The following is an 18036-nucleotide window of genomic DNA, read 5'->3' as shown; positions in this document are numbered from 1 at the left end:
ATCTACTTGTAAAAAAAAATCATGGCGAACGGCGCTCCGTGGGGTGTAGTTCTCGCGGTTCTTACAACTCGAGGTGGTTCTCATTCTAGCGGCTCCCTATATATATATATATATATATATATATATATATATATATATATATATATATATATATTAAACCCATTAAGTCTAACCAACTTCTAAATCATTCTTAGCCCTTAGATCTGGCTGAGATGAAATTCTGTCCATTTAAACTTGCAAAAATAACCGCTTTTATGACGGTTCAGGGCACTGATTGGCAGTTTTCTACTGGTGGTTTTGCTCCAAACTTTTCTGCCCCATGATCTAATTTCAAGCCACGTAGTAGAAGCAAGCAGTTACCTCCTCCACAGCAGTTAGCCACCTCCTCCACAACAGTTAGCGTGTCCCTTTTTTTCTCCCCACGTCGCATCGCCTATATCCTTATACAACCTATAACTACAACGAAATAGAAGACTGATGATTCAGAGATCCATGTCCTCTAACCGGCGCCGATTCCACAATATCTTCCTTAGACTTCATCTTCATCTTAGTTGATTTCTATGCTCCATGGTGTGCGTCAATCACCTAAGGTAGGTTTCAGATTTCTGTGTATCTCCTTTCATTTGTTAATTGCTTTTTACATTCTCACATTCTTCTAATTTGATTTTAATCAATCAAAGGCTCCGAAGAATAGTGGAAGGCGAGTGAAACTATGTAGAAAACGGTACGATCTCAGTAATTTTGTTACGTTTTTTGTTTATACTTAGGTTCTAGGGTTTCTGTTCTTATTCAACTTCAATTTACGATTTGATTGTTTGTGTAATCCAGGAGAAGTTAGTGAATTTGTTGTTTAAGAAGAGGCAGGGGCAGTTTAGAATCGGTGGAGCAGTCTCTGAAGAAGGATGTGCATAGGTTCGTAAATGGTTGCAAGTTGGTTCGGACTGGGGAGAATCTTCAAGCGGCGGATGAAGGTACCGCCTGCCTTGAACCAGTCCGCCATTCAACGGGAGCATACTCATATCCTTTCTCAGTCCATAATGAAAGGAAAGGTGCGAAGATTGGATTCACCTCCTCACACCATTCGATATGAAAGCTCTCTAGGTAACTTATTAAGTTATGATAGCCACATTCAGTAGAAATTTCACATTAAGAAGATGGGTTATACATGTACATGACTAATCTATGTTTAATGGGATATCGAATCTATGATTTTCTTAAATTTTAATGAATTTTCTTAAATTTTAATGAATTTTTCATTTGATTGATATATTAGCTTATAGGAATTTACCTTCTTTACAGTGTATCACTTTGTGCGTATATAGTGTTGCAAGGTTAGTAAGATAGACGAATCTTACAACCCATGTGTCCCAAGAAAGTTTGACTTATGATGTTTTGGTGTTTGTGTTACGATTTTTAAAGTAACATTTCCACATAGTTTGCCTCTTTCTATATAACATGCATACGGTCATGTCTAATAGATGTGGCAGTTTCAAGCCATTTACTTATAAACGGGTCAATTGGGTTGTGTTTTGTCTCATATCCAAGTTTAAAGATTGGCTAAAAGAAATATCTTCATTAAATCAGATGTTGTCAAATATAAAGATTTCCGTATGACGAAATTGCCACTTTATTTTTTCTTTCTTTTTTGCATGTCTGAATCTTGGTTTAAACGATGCGCCTGATGCTTGTGGCGCACAAGCTAATCAGGAAAGCATCTCAGGGTACTTAAGGCGTTTCCTCATGCATTATACTTCATCTTTCAAGAACTAAACGTCGTGGCGTGCTTCACGCTTATTTTAAACCAAGTTTCTGAATTTTCTTAAGAGGGCTAAATACTTTTGGTGTATCTTAATCTTCTCCTGACAGATTAACGGAAAAGACACAACTCCAAGGTGAAACCCCATCAGATGTATTCTTCCCTCAGTTGGAGAGTTGGTTAGTATCATCTGAATACTTTCTGTTAGAGTTAATTCATATAATAAATTATTGCACTAGTGAAATATGTAGGAAATAACCATCCTTTATATAGTTAGTTAGTTGGGTAGCCACTGATATCAATACTCTTACGGTATTTGGGTTTAATGAATGCACTTCATGGGCATTCAGAGGTTTCACATGAAAATGTTCACGTTCCAGCTAAGAATATATCTTGATGGAAGGTCGTGGCCTTGAGATTGCACAGGTAACTACCAAATTACTCTTTAAACATATTGTTTAATGTGTTAATTAAGTAAATCTGCTATTTGCAGGGTAGGTTGGATCCCGGGAGGTTGCATCACTGCATGAGATTAATTGGTGCAGTAAAACATGGGATGCAATTAGTGGTTCAGAGGTCTCTTCGAAGAAGAACATTTGGGAAATTAATAGCTCTCATGGTTCCTTTGTTTCTGATTTAGCCAAGGTAGTTACAAAATCGTTTTTTTTTCTTTTTGGTCCGTTTTTGTTTCAATTACAAGTTGAAAATATTATAATGAAGTGTCGAATAGAATTAGAGAAAGCTAGACTATTAATATTTGAAGTTGCAGACCAACTTGATCTGTTTCGAAACAAGAAAGCTCATGGGGCCCTCGCAATGGCGAAGGTAAACTTTGATCCTCCCATCAAATTTAACCATTTGTATGATATTAATGAAGTTTGGGGGTGATAAATCCGGTAAAAAGAAGTTTCAAAGAGAGTAACAGATTGGCCATATGATAAAAATTTAGTAATGATGGGAGCATTGGATCTGATATTATATTGAGTATTATATGCCTCTAGCTTCCTTTGAACTTGCACATGCACATTTGTACGGGAGCATTGGATTTGATATCATGAAATAAGCATCTGATGCTATGTACAATTAAGGTTTCTTCCATTACCAAAAAAAGTATAAATACTTCTAGATATTGCTGCTAAGATATAAGTTGTTTTAATGTAGTGTATTTACTTTCCTATGGATAAAGTGGTTTATAAGAAGGTTGTGGGGTGTGGCGTTGGCAAGGGGGTCGGTGAGTCCCATGTGGCATCAATGCCGAAGGGGAACACCGCCCCCTTGTGTTCGGGCAATTCTCCCCGACTGCATTCTCTCTTTCTCTCTCTCTCTCTCTCTCTCTCTCTCTCTCTCTCTCTCTCTCTCTCTTTCTCTCTCTCTCTCTCTCTTGTAGGTTCTATTCGGTGAAGAAAAGGCACCCCCCTTGGGATGGGGAGGAAGATGGTGTAAGGTGGAGGTGATGTGGAGGATGGGGGTGATCGGTGGGCAAGCAACCACACCCCATAGCCTAATTGTACATTCTTTGAGTCATTTCATAAGTTTGTTCAGTTTACTTTCTAAACAACAATTTTGCAGGCAACTATGGGCTTAAATTTCTGCTCTTGAACTTGAGATCGTCATTGCAATGCGGGACCTTGAATACAAAACACGCAGGCTAAAAGCCGCCTGTGAAAAGAATAATGCTTCGGTAAGAATTATAAATTTCGATTACACTTAATTCAAGTTAGCTTACTGAAATTTTTGAACTTTTTTTAGTTTCATACTAGCATGTTGCTGATTTAAGCTATGCACAACTTAATGAAGCTACGAATATACTTTTCATGGCTTAAGAAATTTTGATTTTCTCTTACTCCATCGATCCTATGAAATATCAACTATTTATGGGACAATAGCTTATGGGAAATGTTTGATTACTGGGTAATTTCTTAGATGCGGATCAACAAACAAGATAAGTGAGCCTTGCATTTAGAGATGATCTGTTTACCTGTTTGACGGGTAAATATTTTTTTTAATCTCAAATGGGTCAGCTAAAAAAGAGGGTTGGCCACTTACCATTGTCTTTTTCACTTAAGTAGAAACATAACCCTTGATCCATCTCAAAACAGTTTGGACAATCCGAAATCAGCAAATGATCATCCCAACAGAATATTATTTGATTTCATGTCCCTGTGTATATGTTCATTTTATCTACCTCTGTCTATATTTGCATATTTATTGTCACAGACACCTGGACTCAAATTCCTTGAGGGGGACAGTGCCTCAAAATCTATCAAATCTCAAAACTGTCCCTGAGTTGCAAGTGACAACACCAAATCCAACTAATTGTTTTTTTACTTAACTAGCAGAGTTGTTTAGTTTCAGGTATTTATCAAGCAATAACCAAAGGGATAAGACATTATGAATGGTTTACTTGATAAAAAAATAGGCTAATATGTAAAAGAGATGAGCTAGATGCAACTTTTGTTTGTACATAAAGCTTATTTGGTTGCACATAGGGAAACGCCTTGTGTACGTGAAGTTATCACCTCATGCATTGTGTTTCGTCTTCAAGACCTCGCTTCACGTTTTTCTTTTAAGCCAAGGTATAAATTTTGTTGAGAGGACTAAACTTTGAGATGTTTCTTAATCTAGACTCAGCTACTTGATTTGCCATTTAAATACGAGTCAAAGCAATAGGGTCAGGTCGACCCGTCATCTCTTTCTTATGTTTTAGAGAGCGTCTCTTGCTGTTTGTATTAAAGATGTGCTAAATTGCAAGTTTTTCTCATTTTTTGCCAAGTAATTTCTTATTTTTTGTAATTGATATTTTGAAATTGTGCGGTGGTTGGGAAATTTGGATTGTTCACACCAGTAAGTAATTTGATTCTGAATTTAAGTGGGTCAAATGTAGAAGCTTAGATAACAATGAAACAAATCAATGAGTTATAACAAGTTAAATGGGTCAAAAGTCAAGCTAACATGTGTACAACTGGATGTGTTGTGTACATTTTGGTTGGGGAGTCATTGTCGAGCAAAAAGATCCAATAAAAGGGATTGCTGAACTTTTTGGAAAAGAAACGGGCAACAAGCAGGTTCATTGGAGATGGACTATTATGTCCTCTTGGTGTTTTGAGATCAAAGGAGGATTACGCAGGTTCTTGATCATCGGTCATATATCAAAATGTGCAATTTGAGATTATCAAGTAACATATAGTTCAAAACTCACAAGTTTTATACAATGTATGAAATTGGCAGTTCATTTGTCACCATAAATAAAAACTTACATAACTTTGCAATATATGCATGCATTTACCTTTTTTTTTACATTTTGATAAGTTTTAGGTTTTTTAATTTGGAAAATTCGGACTGGCAAGGGTATAAACCTACCTATTTTGGTGACTTTAACATGTATTTGTTTTGCCTACAATTTACTTTTGCATTAAAATGACACCGTTTCATGTTTTAGTAATCAGTATTTTTGTATCTTTTTATGGTTGTATGTTGTCGTTGTAAACAGTTGAGTTCATTTTCCTTTTATGAATAAAAGACTCACGCTTTTATTTGTCATGATGAGGTTTCATTTTGGATTCAAAGGGTTAAAAATACAAACCACAGGGACTCAAATCAAGATAAGTTTGGTTTTTGGATTCAAATAGTTAAAATGCACAAACCACAGGGACTCAAAAAGAAACTTTACTCATTATTTATTCTATTATCTTTGAGAATAGTATATAAAAAGAGTAATATTTTAGATTATATAAACTACTTTCACATTTGTATTACTATGGTAACTTTTTTTAACATAAATAACATTTTAAATTAAACCATAATTAGTAAAAAATTTCCCCATAAAACTATTGAAATATTCAAATGTATGGATAGCCTGATAGGTTTAAATATGTAAAATTTATTTGACGATTCGTTTATAGAGGTGAATTAAGTTATGTTGCATGCTTTATTTTTATTTTGTATTGTTATCATAATATCGTTGCATCATTGACTGTTTATATATGAGTTACTGAGTTTATATTGTAGGGCCCATTTTTTATTCTCGCTCGGGCCCGTATAATTTCTTGGCATTCTCAGGGATGGTCTTGCCGTCACCTTTGCTTGTTCACACTTCTCCATTGGAAACTCAAACCAGTGATTGGATCTTTGCAGGCTACTGGCCTGAAACCCGTCAGTCTTCTTCTCTCTCCATGCGCACGCTCTCTCTCTCTCTTAAATATATGTGTTTTTACACATGTTGATGGTTTTACAAAACAAATTTCCAAATATGATTTCAAAATTTAAATAAAAAGAAATGGCTGAATTAATAAAATAAAAAAAAGATTCACTGTGACGGTTTTTTGGTTTTGAATTCCTATTCTTTTTAAATGGGTTAGTGTCACTAGATGTACGTTTTTAATTATAAATAGGATTTATATTTTTTTTTTAATGTGAGGAGAAATACAATTGGATCTAAAAGGCGCTTATGATATCTAAGCTATGTTAATTAAAACTACTATTAAAATAACTTAAACGTTATAGGTCTTTAGTGTTTGGTTTGTGTATGAATACCTTGATGCAATGCCCGTGTGTTGCATAAACTTAAGAATTTTTGCATCGCATATAGTGATACTAAAGACATATAAAATTCATATCCCGCAGCAATGCGTGGGTTGACGCCAACTCGTTGTTCACAAAAGTCAACAAGTTTGCGTCCCTAAGGGTATACGGGGCACTCTCGGTGACCCCATGCGGTGAGCGAAGTCCCCGCTCGGGAACACCGCCGCCGTCACCGCGGTGACCGAATTCGGCGAGGTGGGTCGGGGCATATTCACCGATGATGGGATCGATGTTTAAACGGCTATATAGCCGTTATACATTAAAAAAATTTCCTAACCCCTATAAATACCATGGTTGTAAAAGTCCCGCCTAGGCTCCGAGTTATCCCTGAGTACTCGCTACAAGGTAGGCTGCCGAGGCACGAGTACTGGTCTCCCAGGCCAATTACTCCCGAGTAATCTCCGCCTAAGCCGAGTACTCCCGAATCCGACTAGGGAGCGCCTAGCGACTTTTGCAACCATGATAAATACTACCTCTTTAATCTTTTTTATTTTTCAAACCCATAACAACTCTCACCCATTCAACTCATCTAATTTTTTCAACCAATCTTTAAAAAAAATGGATTCCAAGTTCCCGTTTTTTTCTCCCCTGCCCGACTTTCCCGACGATGAATGTATTTTTTATTTTTCTAGTTTGAATGTAATTTTTATTTTTCTAGTTTGAATGTAATTTTTATTTTTAATTTAATGAAATGTCTTTTATTAAATTTTATTTAATTTTTATTAATATTTTTTTAATTTATAAACATACATAATTACAACAAATAAAAAAAAAGCAAGTCCCCTAAGAGAGGAGTGCTACCATCAAATTGAGGGTATGAGAGGAGTTTAAGAGGAGGATTAACGTGGCATAACCTGATTGGGTGTGTATAAGAGAGGGGACTCCCCTAGGTGGGAAGTGCCCCTCTCACCCTTATGTCTACGGTAAACCCTCAAGAAGTCCACAGGTCGGCCCACTTCTTTTTGTCTTGTGTTTCTCGAAAAAATCACCAGTCATGTGCACGTGAGTTTCATCCTAATTGTAGATAATATTCTCTACTGATAATATCCAATCACATGTAGGGATGGCAATCAAATCCGAATCCGTTGGGTAAACCTGAAACCTGACATATTTGGGACGGGTTTGGGGTCGGTTAATTGGGCTTGGGAATAGTTTTTATTATTTTCGTGGGTTTAGGACGGGTTTGGGATTTAGTGATATACCCGTTTACCCGACCCAATTACCCGATAAAATATACCCGTTTACCCGATTGTATACCCGATATAATTTCTTTTATATTATTAAATATGTATATATACGATACATTCATTTTTTACACATATAGGTATTCTATTCCGTATACATTGTAGTTATTTGATATATATTTTTATAATGACAATACAAAATGTAACCGGTTAGTAGTTACTCGATAGATACCCAATGGGTTTTGAGATAAGTATACCCAACAAGTAATCTTTTTAAATTAACGGGTTTACCCGAAACCCGCGGGTATACCCGATACCCGATGGGTATTTACCCGCTAGAAACCCGACGGGTTTGGGACAAGCTTATCTAACCGGATTTGGGTTTAGGATTACCTAAACCCGTCCCAAACCCGACCCATTGCCATCCCTAATCACATGCGCCTTTTTTTTCTTCAAACCGTAAGTCACGGTTGTGAACCGTAGGTCACACTTCACAGCTTCTGTTTGTTTTTTATTTATTTTGCTAAACATGAACGTAGGTAGGGCTGTTCATTTTTATCCAAAACCCGAAACCTGACCCGAATTCAAAGCCACCAAACCCAAATTAGCGAATATCCGAAAACCCGAACCCGGGAAACCCAAACCCGACCAACCCAAACTTTAAATAATTCGGTTATCGGGTCACTTTTTCCGTACCAAAAACCCGAAACACGAAACCCGAAAAAAAACCTGAATATTTATTGTTTTTTTTCTTATAGAAAACATTAAGTTTTAGGACTTTTAAATATTATAATAGCATATTGTCAAATAATGTTTGAACTTTGATGATATTTTTAAAGTAGCAATATGAATTTTAATGATATTTTCTAAAAAAACATTAATTTTTCATTTTACATCTAAACCTGAAAATCGAACAACCCGGCCCGAACTAACCCGAACCCGAATAACCCAAAACCGACTAACCCGAACTTTAAATGGGTCGGTTATCGGGTCAATTTCTCCTAGACAAAAACCAAACAACCCGACCCGAAAAACCTGAAACCCGAAGAAAAAACTCGATGAACACCCCTAAATGTAGGTTACGGTACCCCATACGTAAGCTACGGCAAGATTTCCCACATCTTTGATTCACTTATTTCAACTTTCCTCAATTGACCCAATGACCCCTAGACTTCATTGTATCATGATCTCACTCATACAAACTTTGTTTAAACTTTTAGGTAATTACCCCCAGATCATTGGATATTAATTTCTTGCATCTCTTGTATTTCCAAGCACACTCAAACCATGTCTTGACCCGAACAAAGTATCAATCACCATAATGTACCTCGGTTGTCATCCATAAGTGTTCTGTTTCATCATTAAACTCTCTAACTTCGCCATATTACGTATTTTCCTGTAAAACCAAAAACACACGTAGTTAACATATTCAAGGCGCATTATCACTTAAAATACATATAAAACTCACGATATACGCACTTTAAAGCTCTGGTTTCACCCTATCCATCATTGATTACTATATTGTGTTTTATATTCATAGTTTTACGATGGTGTGTTTGAAGTTTTTATTGACTGTTAGGGTTTGGATATTGTGTTATAATGATCTTCACTCTAATATTTGTGGATTTTTTATGGTAATTTCATAAAGGGTAGGGTTCCAGCGTGAACAACCTCCCAAGAGTGAACTGCGTGAACAGATCTGGACCCTTGATTTCCTTTTTAGTTATTAAGGGTAGGATTGTAATTATATAAAAAATTAGATTTAAATCATTATTTTAATAATTAAATTAAGTTACATCTTTCCTAATTTAAATTCATTATCCACATTATGTTTTATTTATTAATAAGATAATTATCAAAACAAACAACAAATCACTAGATTTCAATTTTAATTTTTATTTTAGATTTCATCACCAGAATTCAAATTTTGATTTTTAAGATCCACGTAACCTTCGTATTTCAACGCTATACACATGTGTACTTGGATTTAAATAGAACAATACACATGTGTACTCAGCATCGTACATATGTGTAATTAGCTACATAATACATACATAGAAACAATACCTGTAAAACTATTTTAAATTTAACAAATTACAAGTTCCATAATGTTTTCCAAACCAAACAAAAAAACATATAATTACAAGTTCTAGTTTCGTAAAAACAATAAACCCAACATAATCGAAAAAACAAAAAACATAATCTTTTACAACTATTCGCCACGTTGTATGCCGAAGCATCCTTATCGACCTCATACGTGAATCATCCTTATCGACCTTCCATCTCCACTTTTCTCGTTAACGACATCTCCTATAATAGCAAAAAAAAAAAAAAAAAAAAAAAAAAAAAAAAAAAAAAAAAACTCAGCAACTAATACTTTGCATAATTCACAAGTGTACATCAACAACCTTACACATTCAATACACAAAAAAAATATGAGATATCACAAAAACAGACGTTATACACATATGTACATCGCGTTAAAATCAGAATACACATGTGTACATCGCGTTAAAACCAGAGCAAAATCAAAAAATTGAGCAAAAAAAAAAAAAACTCAGCAACTAATACTTTGCATAATTCACAAGTGTACATCGACAACTTTACACATTCAATACGCAAAAAAAACTGAGATATCATAAAAAACAGACGCTATACACATGTGTACATCGCATTAAAAACAATAATAATTTTCAAACATCAAAAAAAATAAAAAGTTGCAAACTTCATACCTAGTCGGTGGCGATAAACATCAGATCGGCGATAAACATCAGCTCGGCCGGCGCTAAACATCAGATCAATATGTTATTAAGAAATAGACTTACCATAAAAGCTGATGATCTCGTTTGGAAGGAAAAACATAAAAATTACCATAAGGCACCAACAAATGATTTTCATCATCCATCCACCATGATGCAAACTATCACGTGGGTCTTTCTGGTTTTTCACCCTAACCATTAAAAAGGATAAAATTGAGAAAAACAAGAAATTCCCCAAACTAACTCGCAAAACAACATCCGTCTCAAACCATTCTCTATCAGGTGTTTCATAAAAATGATTAATCCCTGCATCAATGATGAACGCCAAATTAGATCTGTTCAGCTTCGCCGCCGCTGACGTCACCGGAAACGCGACGACGATATTCATTGTGGTAGGAGACGCCGTAAATTACCGCGGAGTAGTGTTAACGGCGGCGATTGAGCCGGTATACCGGTAATCAAGATCGTTTTCTTCGTCAGGATAGTAGGATGAAGAACGAGAATGGTGTATTTCATGTTTGTATCATCGACGGCAGATCTGTTATTATTGAGAAGGATAGAAACAAAATAATTGATATGATTGGATTTTAAATAATGGAAACAATTTAGGTTTCCATTTTTCTTTTGATTATGTAATTACACATATACCCTTATGTATTTAATTAAATAGAAAAAAATTAACCAAATAATTACCATCATGCCACTCACTTTAATCTCAAGATCAAAAAAATCAAGGGACCAGATCAGTTCACGCGGTTCACTCTTGGGATTTTGTTCACGTTTGAACCTAATCCATTTCATAAATGCATAATTATATACCCTTCTATTGGTTTTTTTATGGTAATTTGATTTCTCATTTGAAAATTGTTGTTCTAGCTTCAACGTATCGGGACAAAAATACTAGTTAAATACATTTAGAAGATAAATTATTAAAAGTTTAAAATTATATATTCTTTGTATTGTTTAATTAAAAGTTAGTTGCACATAAACTCATCGAATTGCAGATGACCAAGTTTTGTTTGTTTAATTAAAATACTAAAAAATATATAAAATATCTCTATTATCGAGTTGCATAGTAATCAAACATTCAAACCCTTCATCTTTAACCATTTGTGAAGATGGAGATCACCGCTCGCAATTCCGTTGCTAAACCTGCCGGTGATCCTGATGTTTTCGATGATTGAATACAACAAAAGAATGGATGAAAATAGGAGGTTTGTTGTCGAAAACCAGATCCGTACAAGAAAAAAAAATCAAACAAGATTGAACCAGATCTGCCCAAAAACCACAAACTAGGATAGTAACCTATTTATTTTTTTAACAACAATGACTATGTTATTAATCAAACAATTATTTGAACTCTATGATAATAATCATGTGTTCCAAGGAAAATAAATGCATGTACCCAATTATTGTTTTGTTAATTGAAAAGGGGTAGGCTAAATGTACCCCCTCTTCTTACTTTTTATACCCCTTCTCCATAAAATCACATTAAAACTTTTACTATTTACCCCCTATACAAATCATCATTATAAAATAAATATTCTTTTTGTTACAAAACAAATTCAAAAGTGTAAAAAAAGATTACTCGCGTTTTTTAAATATTTATTTTTTAATTTTTATTTAAATCATATTTTTTAAAAGTTTTCATACATTGTTTTTAAAGACACTTTCTCAAATAGTATTTTAATTATGTTTTTTTATTGAACATCTCTACAAATAAATAATAACATTTTTTCTTATAAGAATAATAAAAAAAGTTTTGAACTTTCTTTAAAAGTCTATATTATGTTTTTTCCTCGTCTAGTTTGTATTATAAAAGTCTTACTTTTATATTTTTTTTAATACTTTAGACGTGTTTATAAAATAAGTAACAATTTTTATTTATCAAATAAGTAAAAAAATCTTTTTATATAGAGTTTACAGCCCTAGCACATATTAATCATTCAAACCATCTATGTAAGTGAATAAATAACAATAGGTACTAAAATTATTTTATCAAACTATAAATTCACAATCTATATAAATTCAAATTTAATTAGTGTAAAGAGTATGTTATAAACAAGTTAAAACCAGTTTAAGACTTGGATCGAAGTGAACACTTTTCTAAAGCAAAACAAATGGACAGGGTTGATTCACAAATATTTTTCTCTTCTTCATTTAAAAAATATATTAAATTTAAAAAATATATTAAACTGATTGATTTCAAAAATATATGTGGATTTTTTGTAATCAAAAGTAGGTCATTCGAAACCAAAAATCACAAAGCATAAACTTAATTACGAATAATCATCGGTTTTCGACCACGCATCAGATACCCACTTCAAGTCGTTCCAAAATTTAAAAAAAAACATTTTAAAATATTAAAAATAATAAATATAAGACATTTAAAATATAAACTAGACGAGAAAAAAATATAAAATAGACTTTTTCAAAAATAAAATTCAAAACTTTTTTATTTTTGTTTTTATATGAAAAATGTTATTAGTAATTTGTAAAGATGTTCAATAAAAGAAAACATAATCAAAATACTATTTGAGAAAGTGTAAAAAATATCTGAATTTTTTTTTAAAAAATATGGTTTTTTTAAATAAACAATTAAAAAAACCGTTTATAATATATTTTTACACCTTTGAATTTGTTTTGTAACAAAAAAAAAATACTTTTAAAAAATATGACTTGTTTAGGGGGTAAATATGACAAGTTTAAATGTAATTATATGAAAAGAGGGTATAAAAAGTAACAAGAGGGGGTACATTTAGTAGCCCCCTTAGAAAAATAGATTAATTGTTAACCCCATATATACCTACCCTTTCTTGCTATAGTTTGCAAAATGTGTGATGATGAAGAAGAATCTGCAGCCCATGTCTTGCTAAACTGCAGATTTGCTAGGGCAGTTTGGCTGCAGATTTTTGGGTGGATGAATAAGGTTTTGGGGCGGGACACAAATACAATAAGTAGATTGTTGCAGGACGTTAATGATATGCAAGTCTCCAGAATCAAAAGAAAAGTGGCAAGCACAATATGTCTATGCACGTTGTGGAGTATTTGGCAAGCTCGAAATGAGAAAATTTTTAATGGAAAAACGGGCGAGTTTAGAAGAATAGCGGAGGAGATCAAAGAAACAACTTTTTTCATGGTTAAAGCATAGATCGAGAATCCAGGTGCCGTCATGGGACGAGTGGAGAAGACTTAGTATAAATGTTTTATGAAGGCTCTGATGTATGTAATTGATTTTAAGCTTGCCTGACTTTGTATCTTTTTTGGCTTCCCAGCTTCTTGCTGGGTTGCTGGGTTGCTGATGTCTTATGATAATATATCTCGTTTGCCATTCAAAAAAAAATATACCTACCCTTTCATGTTTCACGTGCAATTTTTTTTTCCAGTTTTAGCGCATCCATACTTGTGGTTTTTCAAGGAAAATAAAAGTATGTACCAAGTTATTAGTTTTTAATTAAAAAAATAATTATTTATTCATGAAAAGATTCCAGGGTTTTAACTTATATGTAACTACTAGGAGTATAATAATATTAATATCAGATCTTGGTTCAAAATTCTAGTTTATTTAAAACATATATTAAAAAACGTGATTATAAATTTATAATACTTATTAAAATTGATTTTTGAAATGGATCATAGGGTGGCTATATATACTAAACTCTCACTTTATCAAGTCCTCACAAGAAGCAATACATATATTTAACCATGGCAACTGCTAATTCTCACATCCTCCTCCTCCTCGCCCTTGTCGCACTCACACCTTCCACCACCTCAGCTGCTGCATCCCCAAACTTAGACTTAAACATACACCAACTTCTCCAACTACTCGGATTTCCACCCGGCCTTATACCTGATCCCGTCGAAGCTTTCGCTATATCCCCCGCAGGCCTTTTGCCACCCACCTTCAACTTCACCATCCACTTTAAGGAACCATGTTACGTACAGTACGTAAACTTCAATTACTTCGCCCCGGTGTTTACCGGAATAATCACCTTCGGTAAAATTTCCGGGATGATAGGCCATAAGAATCAATTCCCGTCGGGCGAATGGATAGATATGTACGATGTCACAATGGTTGGCCAAAACCTCGTGTTCAAATTTGCCACTGCAACTGTAACGTACGATAGAGCGCATTTTGAGGAGGTTAAGACTTGCACAGATGGTCCTCTTATTCCTGATCACTCTAACCAACTCATCTCTCAGGTATTACTATTTATTTATAGGTTAGAATGTTGGTCCAGTCCCCTCACAAACACACACTACCTCACATATAAAAGATAACCAGAAGGAAAAGTTTGCTGGTTATTTTATTTAACACCCAATGAAGCCTTAAATAGGCATATATGCAACAACATGAACAAGAACCATTCAAAATATGACTGACTCATCTTCCTAAGGAGTTCGTTGACTCAACCAACCCATTTGACCACATGCTAAATAGACTTCTAAGACTGTGGGGTATGGGGCTTGGGTTGGGGCGTGGGTTGGCTGAAAACGCTTAAGCCACCACCCCGGGTGCTTGGGTTGGGGCGTGGCCCCTTTGGCGTGGGTTTCAGCCCGGGCGTGGGGCGGGGCTACGATATGACATGGCGGGCTCTCAATGGTCAAACCAAACTCATGCCCCGGACCCAAGCCCCCCCCCCCCTCCCTCAACCCAAGCCCCACCATACCCCATGGGCGTGGGTTTGGATTTGTTTTCCACGTGTCAACTCATGCCCCCCAACCCACGCCCACCATACCCCATGGTCTAACGTATAGACTGACCCTAACTTATTCAAACATAACTTAATAAATAAATAAACCACGAATAACCAGCTGACCTAGTTGATCCGTAACCCGTACCCATCGACTCGTCATGTCGAGATTATCCAACGTTGAAACTCGTGTATTATAATAAAGATGATATATAATTCATAAATCTCTAAATACTTTGTAGGCGTATTAAATATAACAATAATGAAAAATGTAAAGTTAAAGTTAATTAAAATTCAACTGTACCTGTAAATCCGTTGTTTCAATTACTTTTTTGAAATGGTATTCTAACTGTATTTTCTTTGCAGCTTCCAATCAGTGTAGAATGAGTTGGTGATCATCGATGTTTTGAGACTTTTGAAGTTGGGAAGTCTGGGGATAATATATAGCCTTTTCAAGTGTGTTGTATGAATAAAGTTCAGGTTATGAACCTGATTCGTTTTAAGATTTCGGTTGTGTTGTATGAATGAAGTTTAGGTTATGAACGTGTTTCGTTTTAAAAATTGATGATAGCTACTACACCGAGGTGTTTCTGCTAAGGTTTGTTTCCATGTTATTTCATATACTCTATATCCAATAATAAATGCATTAAAATAAATAAGTATTTTAAATGCTTTGCTTAAGCCAAACATAAAGCAACCTGTATATATTTTATCTAGGTAACCTGTTTTATCATGTATACGTGTGTGTGTTAAAATAACCACCCTCCGTTTTCATTCGGTTCTATGGGGTTAGATATCATGAACGGGCGGAGTTATATGTTTTTTTAGTAACATCATTATTATTAAAATAAAATGTCAAATCAAATGCTTGATGATTTCTAAATCATGAAAAAGTGCATATGTGATTTCACAAACATTTAACCTACTAAGCAGGTTAAAAGAGAACTTTTAAACGGTAAACGAAATCAACATAAGAATATAACATTACTAAATATGACACTTTTTATTTGATTTATACTTGTGGTCTTTTTCACTATATATAGTATTTTTTTTTTTTCTAAAAACGTCATCCCCATTGATTTAGGCCCAATGTCTCTTTACTCTTTTATATAACAGGGTTGTTGGGCTTAAGCCAATAATTTATATCTTAGGTGGATTGAAACCTAAATATCAAACTCAAAATGAACATTGATTTTAGTTTTTCTTTTATGTTTAGTATACTTTTTAAAAGCGTTATTAGTTTTTACTTTTTTAGTTTTGAGTGTTAAGTACGTCCATACATAGCCAATTGATTTAGCCCAATATCTCTTATATATAAGAGACTAGCTTGTTGGACTTAAACCAATGAATTATATATGGGTAAACTCAAACATAAATATGAAACTCAAAATGAACGTTGTAAAACACCTTGAGAGAGGGAGGTCTTGGGTTCAAGTCTCATAGACGACATAAATAAAAAGAAATTTGTCGTTCAAAAAAAAAGTAAAAGATGAGATGCATAAAACTAAAGATTGATTGTCATTTTCAGATGAACAGGTGATGAGGTACGATCTTGATATGCACCAAAAGCCTAGCATAAACCGGGGATAAGAGTTGATGAAGACCGGAATAAGATTGTTATCATGAATGATACAAATTTATGAGTTCCCTCCCTTCAAAACTTCAAGATTGTTATGTATGAATTTATGATCAGTTCCCCTCAAAACTTAAAGATTGTTATGTACTTTTTATAATCCCTAAAACCTAAATCCTAAATATTATTATAAGTATTATGAAAGTCGTTAGACCCATTGGGATAAAATAAAAATATTATTATAAATATTGTGAAATTATTTAGACCCATTAATCGCTAGTAAGTACCCCATTGGCCGACAAACGCTTAATAATTCTTACAACCGTGGTCGTAACATAGCTCCTTGTGAACAAACGATTATCGAAAATAGATAAAGACTCATGATCGGGTACGACATACTTGTAAATAATTGTAATGTTGAGTTATTGCGAAGTAAATAATAATAATTCAATATAAATTTAGCATACTTTTTTAACAGATAATAAAATAATATACCTGGAACATTATGTACTTTTCATTGTTTGTAGAGAACGTCGACTGAGAAGTATTTCCATTTATTTTCCCATACAAATAATATCAGTTCTAGATAGGGTATTCGATAATAGCATGGTACGTTGCTTCCTTCATTGCGTTGGTGTATTCCATGTCATCATCCAAATAACATAACATGCATCTCTAAATGTAGGAAATATTTGCCCATTGGCTATTTTAGTATCGTCAAATGATTTTGGTCCTTTTACTTTGTTTAGAATAATTCTTAAAAAATACGTTTGCTCGAGAAACCGAGTGAATTATACAAATGATGAGGCATGTTCTTGATATGCACTCTAAGCCTAGCATGAGCCGGGGTTGGAAGTTGACGAAGACTGGATTATGATTGTTAAGATGAACGATATGAATTTATGAGTTCCCCTCAAAAATTCAAAATTTTTATGTACCTTTTACAATCTCTAAAACCTAAACCACATATAGCATAACAAATATTGTCATAAAATTTTTGAAATTGTTTAGATCCATTGGGGATTATTGTAGATAAAGGGTTTTCATCACATGTAGCTGGTCATCGTTTCCTTTGAATATATATAATTTACCAATTTGTTAATCTTATTTTTTTTGGGGCAAGCAACATTGAAATTGTATTGTAAGTAAACTATCTCTTTTCTACACCATGATTGACTAAAACTTCCTTGGGAAAACCGAGATCATTCATATGATTTACTTGATAGTGGCAAAAATGGGATTTTAAAACATGATATCGATCTCTTTTCACATTGTTTTCTAAATATTGAATCGGATTGGATACTTCGATTGGTTAAACCGAGAATCGCCCTTGTCATCAACTTGGTTACGAGCTAATGTTCAAACACGAATGAACTAGTGGATTTTGAGTGAACCGTATAAAACCAATAAAAACGTATCGAAGACCGCTTTAACTTAGAGTATCCATTTGATAACCAACCGATCTTAAGATCGGACCAACCAACTATAG

General features: G+C 34.1%; 1 protein-coding gene and 1 long non-coding RNA gene across 4 annotated transcripts; both read left to right on the top strand.

The window, feature by feature from the left end:
- Positions 1–379: 379 nt before the first annotated feature.
- Positions 380–4528, top strand: LOC118491236. 3 transcript variants are annotated; one of them, XR_004890919.1, is made up of 7 exons: positions 380–590; positions 681–724; positions 829–1101; positions 1867–1935; positions 2107–2182; positions 2250–2401; positions 2526–4528. It is a non-coding gene; the product is annotated as an uncharacterized LOC118491236 (long non-coding RNA). The 3 variants fall into 3 exon arrangements; XR_004890918.1 differs by having other exon boundaries at positions 1867–2182; positions 2526–2581; positions 3326–4528; XR_004890917.1 differs by having other exon boundaries at positions 1867–2182.
- Positions 4529–13965: 9437 nt separating this feature from the next.
- Positions 13966–15571, top strand: LOC110938162. The gene is made up of 2 exons (XM_022180635.2): positions 13966–14483; positions 15341–15571. The coding sequence occupies exons 1-2, from the start codon at positions 13986–13988 to the stop codon at positions 15359–15361; spliced, it is 519 nt and encodes a 172-aa protein (XP_022036327.1). The 5' UTR covers positions 13966–13985; the 3' UTR covers positions 15362–15571.
- The last annotated feature ends 2465 nt before the right edge of the window (positions 15572–18036 follow it).

Source organism: Helianthus annuus, chromosome 4, assembly GCF_002127325.2.
Source record: "Helianthus annuus cultivar XRQ/B chromosome 4, HanXRQr2.0-SUNRISE, whole genome shotgun sequence".
Classification (NCBI taxonomy): domain Eukaryota; kingdom Viridiplantae; phylum Streptophyta; class Magnoliopsida; order Asterales; family Asteraceae; genus Helianthus; species Helianthus annuus.
This window is presented reverse-complemented; position numbering and strand designations above follow the sequence as displayed.

Coding starts and splice junctions, on each gene's coding strand:
- LOC110938162 (XM_022180635.2), top strand. CDS start 13,986: ATGGCAACTGCTAATTCTCACATCCTCCTCCTCCTCGCCCTTGTCGCA. Junction 14,484..15,340: donor CTAACCAACTCATCTCTCAG/GTATTACTATTT, acceptor TTTTCTTTGCAG/CTTCCAATCAGTGTAGAATG.